The following is a 15,544-nucleotide window of genomic DNA, read 5'->3' on the forward strand; positions in this document are numbered from 1 at the left end:
CCTTAAGTTACCAGATCACGCTAATGCTAGCTAGCTTGGTCAGTAAGGTGCAACCAAACGCTGATCGAGAATTTTTAAGCAACAAAAATGTTACAATTAACTTTGATGAAATGAAAACAGGCTGTGAGAGGATCAACGTTTTAAGACTTTTAACAGACAACACCCAAAAACATTTGATTGACAGGTGGCCGTGATGCCCCGCCCTAAAGCGTCCCCTGCTTTCTGGTCTATTTGACACTAAATGGACCGTAACTGACTAAATGAACATCATGCTGCATTTGAAGAACACTTGAAACTAGTGACTGAGACCATAAAGTCAATAGGAAAATGTTTACTGAGGAAATAAATCAAGGGAGAGGTAGATTCATTTTCTCATTGACTTTGAGACAAACTGACTTCTTAATGGAGCAAGTGGAGCCGCCCCCTGCTGGACATTAGAGAGAATGCAGCTTTAAGACACCACACACACACACACACACACACAAACACACAGTATCCTACCTTCATCTTTCATGTTCATGTCTATCTCGGATCCAGCGTTTCTTCCCTCCAGGTGGCGCTGCAGAGCCTCCTGCACCACATCATACAGAGGCTGCTCCTACACACACACACACACACACACACACACACACACACACAACCACACACGTTCCTATTACACTTCTGCCCTTACTAAAAGCCTGACTCAGAAGTTTTCCGATTACAAGTGAACGCAGCATAACCGGCAGGGACGAGCTCCACCAGCGGACCCAGCGGCTGTCAGCAGCGTCACTAACATGGCGGTCATTAGTGGGTCACATGATCAATCCCCATTGTTTAAACTCACTCTGTGATGACAGGAACTAAACAGACAAACTAAATCTTAGAGGATTACATCTTTAACACTGAACTAGTTCACTCGACTGGCAGTGGGTGTTGGTGATGGTGTCCTGATCCTGGAACAGATGATCCATTGTTACATTGTGTGTCTGCAGGTGGGCGAGTGGTTGGGAGCCATGTTCAACTACTTGAAACACATCCCACGCTACCTCATCCCCTCTTACTTTGACGCCATCCTGGTGTCCACCTACACCACGGCCCTGGACGCGACTCACAAACTCATGTCAAGGTAGGGTAGTACTGCAAATCTAAAACTGTGAGTTTTAAGGACTGATTTGTTGCACTTCAGTGACTCTTTGAACACTTCCTGCCGTGCTTCAGCTGCTCCTTTTCCATCTCCCTGTCCAAACAGCTTCATCCAGAATGGTTCCAGCTTCGTTCGGTACCTGGCGCTGGGTTCGGTTCAAATGTGTGGCGTCGGACGCTTCCCTGCCCTCCCTCCCATCTCTACCAAAATGGAGGATGTTCCCTACCGCATCAGTCCGATCACGGGCCAGAAGGAGCAGTGCTGTGTCTCACTGGCTGCAGGTAGACCAGCAGCAGATGCATAATGGTGTCTCTGTGGATAAAATGAGGACTAAGTGATCTAAGGGCGCACTCACACTGTCCTTCCGCACCGCGCCACAGGCTTTAGGGTCCTTGTCCCCCCCTCCCGGCCCGTTTGTACTCACACTACCTGGGCCTCGGCGAATGCTTCTTGCTGCCTATACGTCATCACGCCGTAACACGTCACACGCATTGATGACGTCATGGCGATGCGTGGCTTTGTTTCCAGATCTTTCCGTAGACCTCGGAGTTTTTGTGCGTCTTGTCGACTGTTTTTGAATCTTTTCATCGACCAAATCTGCAGTAAACACTCCACCTCCGCATCACACCAACGCGAACCTTTCACCGCCATTGTTTTAAATGTCCGCGCATGGTCCCTCCTTTTTTCTACGTCCGAACAGGCGCACATAAATGACGTCAGAACCGCCGTAGGCCTCGTGCTCGTACACGTGCGCACGCTCGTGCTCGTACATGTGCAAACACGCTCTACAAAAGCCCACCTCTCTCAGACGGGCCGTGGACGGCCAGCTGGCCGCAGTTATGCGCGGAGCGGTTGCACTCACACTGGTCAAACGCACTAGGCTTGACCCGAAAAACCTGTTTTGGCGCGGTGCAGAAGGACAGTGTGAGTGCGCCCTTAGTAACAAGCTAAAATGAGTTGTATGGACAGAATTGATTCATTATTTCATGTTTTTAAACACCGGGAATGTGAGGTGAAGATTAACTTACTGTATGTAGACGCAGCAGGTCATTGGCCGCTTTAACTGATCATTAATATTCTTTAGGCCTTCCTCATTTCTCCTCTGGGATTTTCCGGTGCTGGGGCAGAGACACTTTCATCGCTCTCCGAGGACTCATGCTGCTCACTGGGAGACACACTGAGGCTCGGTACGTATCCTCTGTGTGTTTCAACTCTGTTGTTTCTGATGAGACGATTTGAGTGAATTAGAAATTCTGTGTTATATTTTTAAATTTTGTGTCGGAAAATAATCCCATGGTCTTTTTCAACACTTGCACACATAAAAAATAAGCCATCATTTTTTTATTATGTGACATCTATTTACAGAGAAATCGGGGAGGGGCGCTAACAGCCGGACGTGGCTAACAGTGATTAGCTCGGGGCAGCGTGGTGAAGGCATTCAAAGATCTTTTTTAACCACTAATACTGCTGAAGAAGAAGAATTCCTTTATTCGTCCCGCAATGGGGAAATTCTAATTTCACTCTATTTTTTCATGTTACACACACACAGGCCCGAAATACACACACACACACACACACACACAGGCCCGAAATACACACACATGCACAGACAGGACCTATATACATGCAACTAATGGAGAGATGTTAGAGCGAGGGGGCTGCCAGTGACCGGCGCCCCGAGCAGTTGGGGGTTCGGTGCCTTGCTCAACAGCACCTCGGCAGTGCCCAGGAGATGAACTGGCACCTCTCCAGCCACCAGTCCACGCTCCATACATGGTCCACACAGGGACTCAAACCAGCGACCCTCCGGTTCCCAACCAAGTCACCTATGGAGAAGAGTCCCTACACACAAAACAAAGCACCAATGGGCTCCTTCCCTTTGAATTGACTTTGGTAATCGACTTAAATGGACTCTTATGATGCTACTGCAGAGGTTTGGTGTTATTTTCAGCAGTATTAGTGGTTAAAAAAGACCTTTGAATGCCTTCATTGTAAGCGAGCTAATCAGTGTTAGCCACGGTTGGCTGTTAAAAAAAAACTGTCCTGCAAGTGTTGAAAAGGACCAGTCGTCACTAAACCCTAACATGAACCCTTCTGTCTCATGGTTTCCATAGCAACATCATCCTGGCCTTTGCGGGAACATTGCGTCACGGTCTGATCCCCAACCTGCTGGGTGAGGGTCGCTCCGCCCGATACAACTGTCGTGACGCTGTGTGGTGGTGGCTGCAGTGCGTCCAGGTAGGATTTGACACTGTAACGCAGGTAGTCATGGTAACAAAGATGAGATGACGAGCGCCAAGGAGTGGAAATGCATTTAAATCTTTAAAGCTGCAGTGGGTTTTTCATTGTTTTCCCGGCCTCTTGGGTCACCGAGCTGTAAACGCAGCATTGACATGTTATCACCAACGTTGCTATGGTGACGTTCCAGATGCAACGATGACGTCGCCGCAACGTTTGCATGTAGGGAGTCGAGCCTTAGCATTAAAATGGCAAAAAATAATCGTATATGCATGTGTACTGTGTGGTGAGACGCTCATTGAGAAGAGTCAAACACAATTTGATGGTTGATGACCGAGAGATGGGGCCTGTCTATATTTCAGCTCTGGAGCATCTCACTGGACTCATTAAGGGTGCACTCACACTGTCCTTCCGCACCGCACCCCGGGCTTTAGGGTAGTTGTCCCCCCCTCCCTCTCCGCCCCAGGCCCGTTTGTACTCACACTACCTGGGCCTCGGAGAATGCTTCTTGCTGCCTATACGTCATCACGCCGTAACACGTCACACGCATTGATGACGTCATGGCGATGCGTGGCTTTGTTTCCAGATCTTTCCATAGACCTCTGAGTTTTTGTGCGTCTTGTCGACTGTTTTTTAATCTTTTCATCGACCAAATCTGCAGTAAACACTCCACCTCTGCATCACACCAACGTGAACCTTTCACCGCCATTGTTGTTGTTGTTAAATGTCCGCGCATGGTCCCTCCTTCTTTTTTCTACGTCCCAACAGGCGCACAGGAAATGACCTCAGAACCGCCGTAGGCCTCGTGCTCGTACACGTGCGCACGCTCGTGCTCGTACATGTGCAAACGCGCTCTACAAAAGCCCACCTCTCTCAGACGGGCCGTGGACGGCCAGCTGGCCGCAGCTATGTGCGGAGCGGTTGCACTCACACTGGTCAAACGCACTAGGCTTGACCAGAAAAAACGGTTTTGGCCCGTTGCGGAAGGACAGTGTGAGTGCACCCTAAAACCACAGACCATTCGTTAGCTGTATGTCGCTCAGTAGAATTATTAAAGGGTTAGCTCAAAAGACAGTCTTTGGGACAGCCCTGGTATTTTAGAATGATGACCTGGCATCATGTTTTAAGTAACTTCATCACTTCTAATTACTATGTGCTTTTTTTACAGGACTTCGCTACCCACGTTCCTAATGGGCATGAAATCCTTCGCTGCCCTGTCACACGCATGTACCCTACGGACGACTGTGAACCTTTAAAACCTGGAACAGTGGTATGAACAGCTGACACACACACACACACACGCACACGCGCACACACACACACACACACACAGAAGCTATAAGTATCTTCTGAAGAATGCCATTTGAATAATGATGATCACACACACTCGGGTGTCTTTGTGGTTACTACCAAAGTTAAAGATGTTCAAATACTACACACACACATTTCAATTACTAAAGCATCATCATTCTATGTGATACTACATACTAGTGTGTGTGTGTGCGTGTGCGTGTGTGCGTGTGTGTGTGTGTGTAGGAGCAGCCTCTGTATGATGTGGTGCAGGAGGCTCTGCAGCGCCACCTGGAGGGAATTTCTTACAGAGAGAGAAACGCTGGATCCAAGATAGACATGAACATGAAAGATGAAGGTAGGATACTGTGTGTGTGTGTGTGTGTGTGTGTCTGTGTGTGTGTGTGTGTTAAACTCTTCTTTGTAACCAACCACAGTGTTTCTTCCTCTCCTTCCCAGGGTTCAACGTGGTCGCTAGGGTGGATCCAGCCACGGGTTTTGTATCTGGGGGAAACCGCTTCAACTGTGGCACATGGATGGACAAAATGGGAGAGAGTGATAGAGCGAGGAACAAAGGCATGCCCGCTACTCCAAGGTAACACACACACACTGATCACACACTACACTGTATCAAATCAGGATGTTGTCTACGAGGCGTCAATCGAGGTTTCTGAAGAGACAAAATGAGGCTCAAAGTGGGCGGCGCCCAGTGGTTCCAGCCGTCACCATCTTGTCAATCGCTGTCATGACTCCACCTGCTCCCAGCTAAGTCCAAAAAATGATCAAAGAGGTGGAGAGCACTGGAACTGAGGAGGGTTAAATCAAACTGTCTCCATGCAACCAAGTTAGCAAAGGCTAAGAAGCTAGCTAGACTACAGAGGGTGGCAGCCTGAAGACAGAGTTTATTATTCGTGGCTGTATCAATTTAAATTCAGGCAGCGCAAACTGCAGTACCGAGTCCAACCTTTGTGCTGCTGAACTTGAATTGCTCCTGTGGCTAACTAGCGGTGCAAAGAATCATCATTTATCCGTGATCAGTTCAGATCAATATCTTCGGTTCGGCACACACGTGATCCACGGATTGATTTATGAAGAAAAAAAAAGAGTTGTGCGCATGTTCAGCTGACACGCCCCTTCTACCACAATCAAACAGGCAATCATCTGTGCCGGTACTGACACAAGCAGCCGAGGAATGGAACAATAATAATAATTATTAATGAACGATAGGTAGGGGATGAGTCCTTACCCCAAGTGAAGGAGTGCAAGTACCTCGGGATCATGTTCACGAGTGAGGGGACGATGGAGCGTGAGTTTGGCCGGAGAATCGGAGCAGCGGGGGCAGAGCTGCAGTCGCTCTACCGCACCGTTGTGACGAAAAGAGAGCTGAGGAAGGCAAAGCTCTGGATCTACCACTCAGTCCTGGTTCCTACCCTCACCTGTGGTCATGAAAGCTGGGTCAGGACCCAAAGAACCAGGTCGCGGGTACAAGCAGCCGAAATGTGTTTCCTCAGGAGGGGGGCTGGAGTCTCCCTTAGAAAGAGGGGCAGAAGTTCACCATCCGTGAGGAACTCGGAGTAGAGCCGCTGCTCCTTTGTGTTGAAAGGAGCCAGTTGAGGTGGTTCAGGATCATCTGGTAAGGATGAACCCTGGGCGCCTCCCTAGGGAGGTGTTCCAGGCACGTCCAGCTGGGAGGAGGCCTCGGGGAAGACCCAGGACCAGGTGGAGAGATTAGATCTCCACACTGGCCTGGGAACGCTTCCTTCACATCCATTTGGAAAGGCCCAGCTGTCAGAAAGTCATCACAAAACAAATCCCTCAGTTTCGGCAGTTCCAGATGTGAGGATTTGCGGCTTTCCTCAGTTTAACATCATCATAATTGTGTTTGTTTACACTGTTTTCACCTTCTGTGTCCAGAGACGGAGCAGCAGTGGAGATAGTTGGTCTCAGCAAGTCAGCTGTTCGCTGGGTTGTGGAGCTCCACGCCAAAGGACTTTTCCCTTATGATGGAGCGAAAGTACACAGAGATGGTATGACACACACACACACACACACACACACACACACACACACACACACACAGATAGATACACAGAGTTTTTACCTGTATTTCCTACACTCGTTCTGAATTTCAGCAGCCTGTACCTGTAATAAACCCTTCCCATTGTGTTCCAGGTAAAGAAGTGTTCATCTCGTACTCCCAGTGGAACCAGCAGCTCCAGCAGTCCTTTGAAGAAGGTTTCTGGGTGTCTGGTGACCCAAATGACCCCAATGAGAAGCACCCTGATCTGGTGCACAAAAAAGGCATCTATAAGGACAGCTACGGAGCCTCCAGCCCCTGGTGTGACTACCAGCTGAGACCCAACTTCACCATCGCCATGGTGGTGGTAAGTAGACGCATGTCTGAATATTCTGTAACTTTTATTGGCTAATAGGTCTGCTGAGTGACTACATTCCTGAGTTGTGATTGGTTGATGGCTCATGATCGGCTCATGATGTCTGTGTTTAAAGGCTCCAGAGCTGTTCACACTGGAGAGAGCCTGGAAAGCTCTTGAGGTGGCTGAGAAGAAACTACTGGGACCACTGGGAATGAAGACACTTGACCCTGAGTAATACACATCTACATTAATATATATATATATATATACCTGTGTGTGTGCGTGTGTGTGTGTGTGTGTGTGTGTGTGTGTGTGTGTGTGTGTGTGAGTGAGTGTCTGAGAGAGAGAGGAACGTGTGTGTGTGTGTCTGAGAGAGAGGAACGCGTGTGTGTGTGAGTGTGTGTGAGTGTCTGAGAGAGAGAGGAACGTGTGTGTGTGTGAGTGTCTGTGTGTGTGAGTGTCGGAGAGAGAGAGGCACATGTGTGTGAGTGTCGGAGAGAGAGAGGAAAGTGTGCGTGTGTGTGTGTGTGGATACACTTAATGCAGGGGTGCAGTGCATGTGTGAAAGAGGTCATACAGTCTCGTACTAACAGTGTGTTGGTGTTTTCCTAGTGACATGGTGTACTGCGGCGTCTATGACAACGCTCTGGACAACGACAACTACAACGTGGCAAAAGGCTTCAACTACCACCAAGGACCAGTGAGTCGGACTTCAGTTATAGCATATGACCGGCTGCTCCCACATTTCATGCTACAGATGTATCGATAAAAAAATGTTTCAGGTGTTAGTGAACTTATATTTATCAGAGCTGATAAAAACACATGTTTATCACATAGACTGTATAAATGGACGTAGCCTCTCCGTCGGGGTCCGTTCTCTCAACTTGATCCAATCATACTCGCCTACGGGGGTCGGCCTCTTTCCTCATTTCCTCTGACCAAAAAAGGGCATGTATGTGACGTTGGGGGGAGGGGCGTACGTCCATCTGGCTGACGTTTACCTCCGAGGAGAAGTGAGGGCCAGAGGCTAGCTGTCACTCAAGAGGCCACGCCCCTAATTATGCATAAACTTTAACCTCCAATAAAACAAAAACTAGCCCCTCCCCCTTCAGTGTTGTCATGGAGATCTGAGCTAAACACACAGACTAGTATGTTTTTTGTCCTTAAACAGGTTTAATGATGCTGTGAAAATGGCCTGTTTAACATGGGGCTCAATGAGAAACTGCTCTATAGTGCAAACCTGCCCCTAGTGGACACTCAGAGAACTGCAGTTTTTGGGCACTGCCTGTTTGGATCAACCAGGAAGTGGCTGTGGTGGTGGTGGTGGTGGGGGGGGGGGGGTTATCATCAGTTATGAACAAGTAAATCAAGTAGTGACTGAAGTAGTGTTGAAAGGATGTTTCCTTTCAATGGCACTGTTGCACATAACTAACTCCTGTGTGTGTGTGTGTGCGTGTGTGTGTGCGCAGGAGTGGCTGTGGCCAGTAGGCTACTTCCTGCGTGCTAAACTCTACTTTGCCAAGAAGCTGGGGGAAGAAACCTACGCTAAAACCGTCACCCTGGTGAAAAATGTTCTGTCACGACATTACACTCACCTGGAGAGGTAGGACCGCCGTCTGTTCATCCGTCTGCTTCGCTCTGTGTCACATGATCAAATCTTGGCACCATTTAGAGATTCAAGAGCATTTCACGACACATGGAGAACGAATGGAAGGTCCCATCTGTGACGTTTCACTCATGTTATTGCTTTTTTTGTGTTTGTCTGTGTTTAGTCAGCTCTGACCCTCCTGTGCCTCCTCAGGTCTCCGTGGAAGGGTCTGCCAGAGCTGACCAATGAGAACGGCCAGTTCTGCCCATTCAGCTGTGAGACCCAGGCCTGGTCTCTGGCCACTGTGCTGGAGATCCTCTATGACCTCTGAATGCCCCCTGATGTGACCGTAGGAGGAGAAGGTCAAACACAAAGCTCGCTTTGAGTAGAAACACACAGAAGCACCCACTCTTCCCTCTGCCTTCAGTCCAAATGCACTTTACTGTTGCTCAACAGTGACACACATCCGATTGGCCGGTGACAATTAGAGGCTTCAAATTAACCCTTATTTACATTAAATATGTGCCAGAACCTCAGGTGTGATGACGCCCCTCTAACTATCCTCATGAATGATCCGCTGCCTCTCACTGGAAATAAACAGGAGCTCACAGCTCAGCCCAGCTCCCTGCTCCCTGTGTGTTTGTACCATGCACTGATATAAAGGTGGACAGAATCACACCTCCCTCAAAGTGAAGCCAAAACATCTGGATCGCCCCCTGGTGGCCGGCTGCAGTATAGGTCTAAAGTCCCGCCCCTCACATCAAAGTAGTTGGGCCAAACTAAACTAAAGTACACTTCAAATCAATGTTTCCCAAAGATGGTTTCAGTCATTTTAAGTCGTTTTTATCCCGCTGAGGTTTGTTCAAGGGTTTGTTTTTCCGATAGTTCTGGTTTTAATGAGTTTTTTGATGCTATGAAAAGGGGATGAAATGTTATGATTGACACCTGTGATTGACCTGACGTCGGCCTGGCGCTGGATAGGCGGGACAGCTATACGCAGACGCTGGCTCCTAACACGGGTGTCCAGGATATTTTGGCTTCACTGAACTGGAGTCCATCTTTATATACAGTACAGTCCGTGTCTTGTACCCTTATACTATGTCTCACATCAGATACTTCTGTTAGGACACTTCCATGGCGTACACTGTGGGCAGATATTCTGCTTTTAAGCCGGTGTTTGATTTTACATGTCTCATTTAACTGTTTAAACAAGCGATCTAAACACATGTGATGTCCAAATGCAGCGTCATGGACCGTTCGAAAGTAGCGTATTTCCTGGACTAGAAGTCGCATTTCATAAAATCAGAGACCAGGAACCGACATTTCATCAAAGGAGAGAGTCATTTATATTCATCGCCTTGGCAACAACCTGGGCGTGGAGACGTAACTGCACCGCTGCCGAGCCTCTCCTGGCAGCACGTCGTTCAATCACCCGGTTGTGAACTTGTTCCTCTGCTGTGGCCAATCGAGCTTTTAGCCCGCGATGCCCCGCGATCTTATGTTTCCTTCATTGCAGCAGTGTAACCTCCGCTTTTCCCCAGTCCCTCATAAGCTTCTCGCTCGCTCCAAACTTTTCTTTCTGCTGCTCAATTCAGTTTTCATCCTCAGTGGGACGGGAGTAATACAGCTTCTCTGTCGGTGTGAAAATAGCGAACATGCGAAATGATATATTTTAATATACGAGTCGCATCTGAGTATAAGTCGCAGGACCAGCCAAACAATGCAACTTATAGTCCAGGAAATACGGCAGATGGAGCTCTTGGTTTGAAGATTATTGGTAACTCAGTGTGTGTTTTCGACCCTGTTGAACAGAGAGCTCCATGTAGTGGACTACATGCTGCGTGAAGCTTCATTTGGACATCGCTATCATAAGGTAACTGATTGATTTCAGGGTGAACTGTCCCTTTAAGGCCCTGTTCCATAAAGCGTACAGTAGAGCCTCCACCTGATGCCTTTACACACATCACATATAATCAGTGTTCTACAAATGGTCTTCCAGCTGTTCCCCATTTCACCCCATTTTCCTCACGAGCCTTCTGACGTAGCTAAATATGACGTTGTTCAAGTGTGTGTTAAGGTTCTGACGCCAGTGTTTCTGAAGCAGAGTAACCGTGCCGTAGATCTCTGCCGGTGGCCTTCCATTGTCTTTTAGCCGTAGATGTGACATGACAAAGCTGGTGAGCGCATTACTGTTAGCAGTTCACCGTGTCAAAGGTCACTGTGTGTACGTGTGTGTCGCTGGTGTTAGCTGTCCTGTCTTTAACCCTTGTGTTTTAAACTTGATCACAACATATGTAGTCTCTAGCCCGAATGGACTCTTAGGGCGCACTCACACTGTCCCTCCGCACCGGGCCAAAACAGGTTCTTCGGGTCAAGCCTAGTGCGTTTGACCAGTGTGAGTGCAACCGCTCCGCACCTAGCTGCTGCCAGCTGGCCGCCCAAGGCCCGTCTGAGAGAGGTGGGCTTTTGTAGAGCGCGTTTGCACATGTATGAGCACGAGCGTGCGCACGTGTACGAGCACGAGGCCTACGGCTGCTCTCACGTCATTTTCTGAGCGCCTGTTGGGACATAGAAAAAAAGAAGGACGGGCCATGCGCGGACATTTAAAACAATGGCGGTGAAAGGTTCACGTTGGTGTGATGCGGAGGTGGAGTGTTTACTGCAGATTTGGTCGATGAAAAGATTCAAAAACAGTCGACAAGACGCACAAAAACTCCGAGGTCTACGGAAAGATCTGGAAACAAAGCCACGCATCGCCATGACGTCATCAATGCGTGTGACGTGTTACGGCGTGATGACGTATAGGCAGCAAGAAGCATTAGCCCGGGGCGCGGTGCGGAAGGAAAGTGTGAGTGCGCCCTTAACATTTTAAAGTGCGGTAGCTGTCGGTGCTTTCAAGAGTGCCACCTGGTGCGTAGATCGCCACATCATCCTGTCTCAATATGTAACACGACAGACTGGAAAGAGCACTCACTTGTCCTGCAGAGGCGGAGACATTTTGTCTTTGTTGAAATAAACTGGTCTAAACTACGGGAATATGTTCTTTGTTCGAATAATAAAACTAATCTCAGTAAAGAGCAGTGGCTTGTTGTTATTTTGTGTGTTACTTTTGTTGTTCTAATGTTACAGAGTATGGTTTACTGTTGGCAGCAGTGCCTATGGAGAAACAACACTTTGAAACGACTGATTTAAAGGTTGAATATGTAGAATTTTTATCAAAAGCTATATTTTTAAACGTGCCGTTTTGAGGGGAACAGAATGAAAGTTTTGCTTTTCCATAAAAAATATAAATTTAGTCTGAATTAATATTTAAACGTTTTTTTTGACAGGTTTGACAATGACTCTCTGTCCCGTTGTGTTTCCATGGTAGCAGCCAATAGCGTTGGGCGTTGCTGGTTGCCAGGGTTGTCTGTTGTTGGGTGCAGCTACTGTAGGCTGGCACTGGGTGAAATGGAGTTAGCCATCGTGCAGCTGCTTGGGAGCCTCAGTGAAGGGGGCGTTCTTTGTCCCAGCAGCTGAGTGAGCGGAGACGGGCAACAACCAGAGTCACTATAGGCCGAGCATTCACTCCATGGACTGAGAGAAAGGAGAGGAACGCCATTCAAACGCATGCCCACATGGCTACGCTGCTCCTTGATGCTAACATCACTTTCATCTGCACTTAGCTGGAACGGCTAACGCTAATGCTAACTGTCAGTCAAACTCCTCTAACCCTTGTTTTGATGCTGTGATTTTCTGGAGGGGACGGGTTCAAACAGGCTCAAACAGACTCCGGTCTCCTGGAGCTACTGGGCCGGGTCTGACCAACCTGGCAACCCCACTGCTGGAGTTATTTTTTGTTGTTGCGACGACGATCTTGAGACACTACACGGAGGGTTCTGCTCATTCTCCATATTCAACCTTTAAAACATTATTGCAAATGATTCCACGTCCAGTCAGGGTATATTTGCCACATTGACCCGCTCGCTCAACATGATCCTGCTGATGTTACACGACTTCTCACTAAAGACGTCATTTGACACAGAATTGTGATTTAAAGACGGTTTTATTGATTTAAAAATGCTTCTCCAGTGACTGCGATCAGAGTTACAATCTCATAATCAAGCAGTCCTGGGAAACAAAAGCATTATTATTATTATTCAACCATATTAAAGGACACACACACACACACACACGCACGCACGCACACACACTGTGACATGCATGTGCAGCTGCCATTTCATCATTGTGTCTGTTTGTGTAATGAGGTTGTTTACTCTGCACAGTTGCGGAATAAACTGTTACACGACCCGGCTGTTTCCTCTCTTCTGTGTGTGTGTGTGTGTGTGTGTGTGTGTGTGTGTGTGTGTGTGCGTGTGTGTGTTTGTTTGCGCGCGAACAGAACAAATGAATCAAACTAAAGACAAACATATACAGAATGACTGGGTGCTCATATGTAATCCAAAACTTTCTTTTCCTCGAGTGACAGCCAACAATATAACTGTTCTGTCGGAGTGTTTGTGTGTCTGTGTACGTGTGTGTGTGTGTGTGTGTGTGTGTGTGTGTGTGTCAGCAGTAGGCAGACAAACTCAGCAGATTGATGAAGAGCAGAGCTGAGGGGGAAAAGACCTGAAGAGAGAGAAATGGGGAGACATGTCAGCAATCCAGTGCAGACACACACACACAGACACACACACACACACGCACACACACACACACAGACACACACGCACACACACTCAGACACTCAGACACACAGACACACAGACACACACACACTCAGACACACACACACACACACACACACACACACACACACACACACACACACACACACACACACACACACACACACACACACACACACACACACACACACACACACACACACACACACACACACACACACACACACACACACACACACACACACACACACACACACACACACACACACACACTCAGACAGTACTCACTCCAGCTGCAGAGTTTCCAGTGGTGCTGTTCCTCCTCAGAGTGCTGCTGTTCAGTTGGACCCAGAACGTCGTGTAGTCCTGGACCACAGTGGCACTGCCACGTCGTCGTCAACAACAACAAGGAAATGGAAATGAGGAAAGAATGATTTGGGAGGACACTTCATATTCTGCATTCAGGTATGTCAAGGAAAATAGCAGAGGACAATTTAAACTGTAAAGATATCTCACATGACCCGCTCCGTGTATCTTTTGGTCACAACCAATTTTTGTTTTTTAACATCTCATCTCATCTCATCTTCAGCCTCTTATCTGGGGTCAGGTCGCGGGGGCAGCAGCTTTAGCAGGGGACCCCAAACTTCCCTTTCCCGGGCCACATTAACCAGCTCTAACTGGGGGATCCTGAGGCGTTCCCAGGCCAGTGTGGAGATCTAATCTCTCCACCTGGTCCTGGGTCTTCCCCGAGGCCTCCTCCCAGCTGGACGTGCCTGGAACACCTCCCTAGGGAGGCGCCCAGGGTTCATCCTTACCAGATGATCCTGAACCACCTCAACTGGCTCCTTTCAACACAAAGGAGCAGCGGCTCTACTCCGAGTTCCTCACGGATGCTGAACTTCTCCCCCTCTCTCTAAGGGAGACTCCAGCCCCCCTCCTGAGGAAACACATTTCAGACGCTTGGACCTGGACCTGGTTCTTTGGGTCCTGACCCAGCTTTCATGACCACAGGTGAGGGTAGGAACCAGGACTGAGCGGTAGATCCAGAGCTTTGTCTTCCTCAGCTCTCTTTTCGTCACAACGGTGCGGTAGAGCGACTGCAGCTCCGCCCCCGCTGCTCCGATTCTCCGGCCAAACTCACGCTCCATCGTCCCCTCCCTCGTGAACAAGATCCCGAGGTACTTGAACCCCTTCACTCGGGGTCAGGACTCATTCCCTACCTGGAGTAAGCAATCCACCGGTTTCCTGCTGAGAGCCATGGCCTCAGATTTAGAGGTGATATCTGTTTGCGAATTAAAAATCCAATGACCCAAAGATCCACGGACCCATGACTTCCTGTCTGAATCTGTTTTTCTGTGCCCTTATAATAAGAATTACAATTTGACCTTTTGGTTTTGAGTCATTCTCGCTCTAATTCTGAGCTGTGTTGGTAGATTTTGCATTATTTATTTCATCCGTGGAAGTGAAGCCTGAACGTCACTTCTTCATCTCCGTGTCTACCTGAAGTAGATATCTCCGTAGTTACTGTTGCTCGGCGCCTCCCAGGTCAGCTGAACCTTCTTTCTCTTGGCTCCTGACGCCTGACTGACTGTCGAGTTCTGCACGAGGACACACACACACACACGCACACAAACACACACACACACACACACACACACACACACACACACACACACACACACACACACACACACACACACACACACACACACACACACACACACACACACACACACACACACACACACACACACACACACACACACACACACACACACACACACACACACACACACACACACACACACACACACGTCTCTTTGATTTGCTCTTGATTTTGATTTAAATTACAGATTTGCTGTCCCCTGCTGAACACCCCCTGACCCCACCCTCAACACTCTTAAGAAAGGGGTCCTGACTCTGTTGTTAGCATGTTGTCGTATTTAGCCAGTTACACATACCTCCATGTTGTTACAGTGCAGTGCAGTAAACAGGGTGGTGTTGATGTTGGTGAACTTCCCCACAGGCCAGAGCAGAGCTGGAAGCAGGAAACACAGTTCATTCCACACAGGTGCTGTAACGACATCTGTACGTTTCTTATCATGTCTCTTTTAGTTCACGACTAAAAAGCTGCTGTAACTGTAAAAAACAAATGACAGGAGCCAACTGAAGAACCCGGATCTGCACATTCGCGGGCCTATGGTCCTATGGCCCTGGGAACATAGGACCTGGGGATCATATGACCTGGGAACATAGGACC

The 15,544-nt window shown here is 48.4% G+C and overlaps 1 protein-coding gene across 4 annotated transcripts in view; it reads left to right on the forward strand.

Moving 5' to 3' along the window:
• The window catches only part of agla (amylo-alpha-1, 6-glucosidase, 4-alpha-glucanotransferase a), a 40,336-nt gene extending 27,429 nt beyond the window's left edge, over nt 1-12,907 (forward strand). For all 4 annotated transcript variants that reach the window (XM_083928424.1, XM_083928422.1, XM_083928423.1 and 1 more), the window contains 13 exons: nt 975-1,108; nt 1,232-1,407; nt 2,211-2,313; nt 3,241-3,364; nt 4,533-4,634; nt 4,901-5,012; nt 5,114-5,249; nt 6,569-6,681; nt 6,827-7,038; nt 7,163-7,260; nt 7,642-7,729; nt 8,499-8,632; nt 8,831-12,907. In XM_083928424.1, the coding sequence (XP_083784550.1) occupies nt 975-1,108; nt 1,232-1,407; nt 2,211-2,313; nt 3,241-3,364; nt 4,533-4,634; nt 4,901-5,012; nt 5,114-5,249; nt 6,569-6,681; nt 6,827-7,038; nt 7,163-7,260; nt 7,642-7,729; nt 8,499-8,632; nt 8,831-8,948 (1,650 nt within the window). In that variant the 3' untranslated portion in view covers nt 8,949-12,907. The remainder of the gene's footprint in view (nt 1-974; nt 1,109-1,231; nt 1,408-2,210; nt 2,314-3,240; nt 3,365-4,532; nt 4,635-4,900; nt 5,013-5,113; nt 5,250-6,568; nt 6,682-6,826; nt 7,039-7,162; nt 7,261-7,641; nt 7,730-8,498; nt 8,633-8,830) is intronic.
• Nucleotides 12,908-15,544: the final 2,637 nt, after the last annotated feature.

This window comes from Echiichthys vipera (genome assembly GCF_963691815.1).
Source record: "Echiichthys vipera genome assembly, chromosome: 15".
In the NCBI taxonomy this organism is placed as follows: Eukaryota; Metazoa; Chordata; class Actinopteri; order Perciformes; family Trachinidae; genus Echiichthys; species Echiichthys vipera.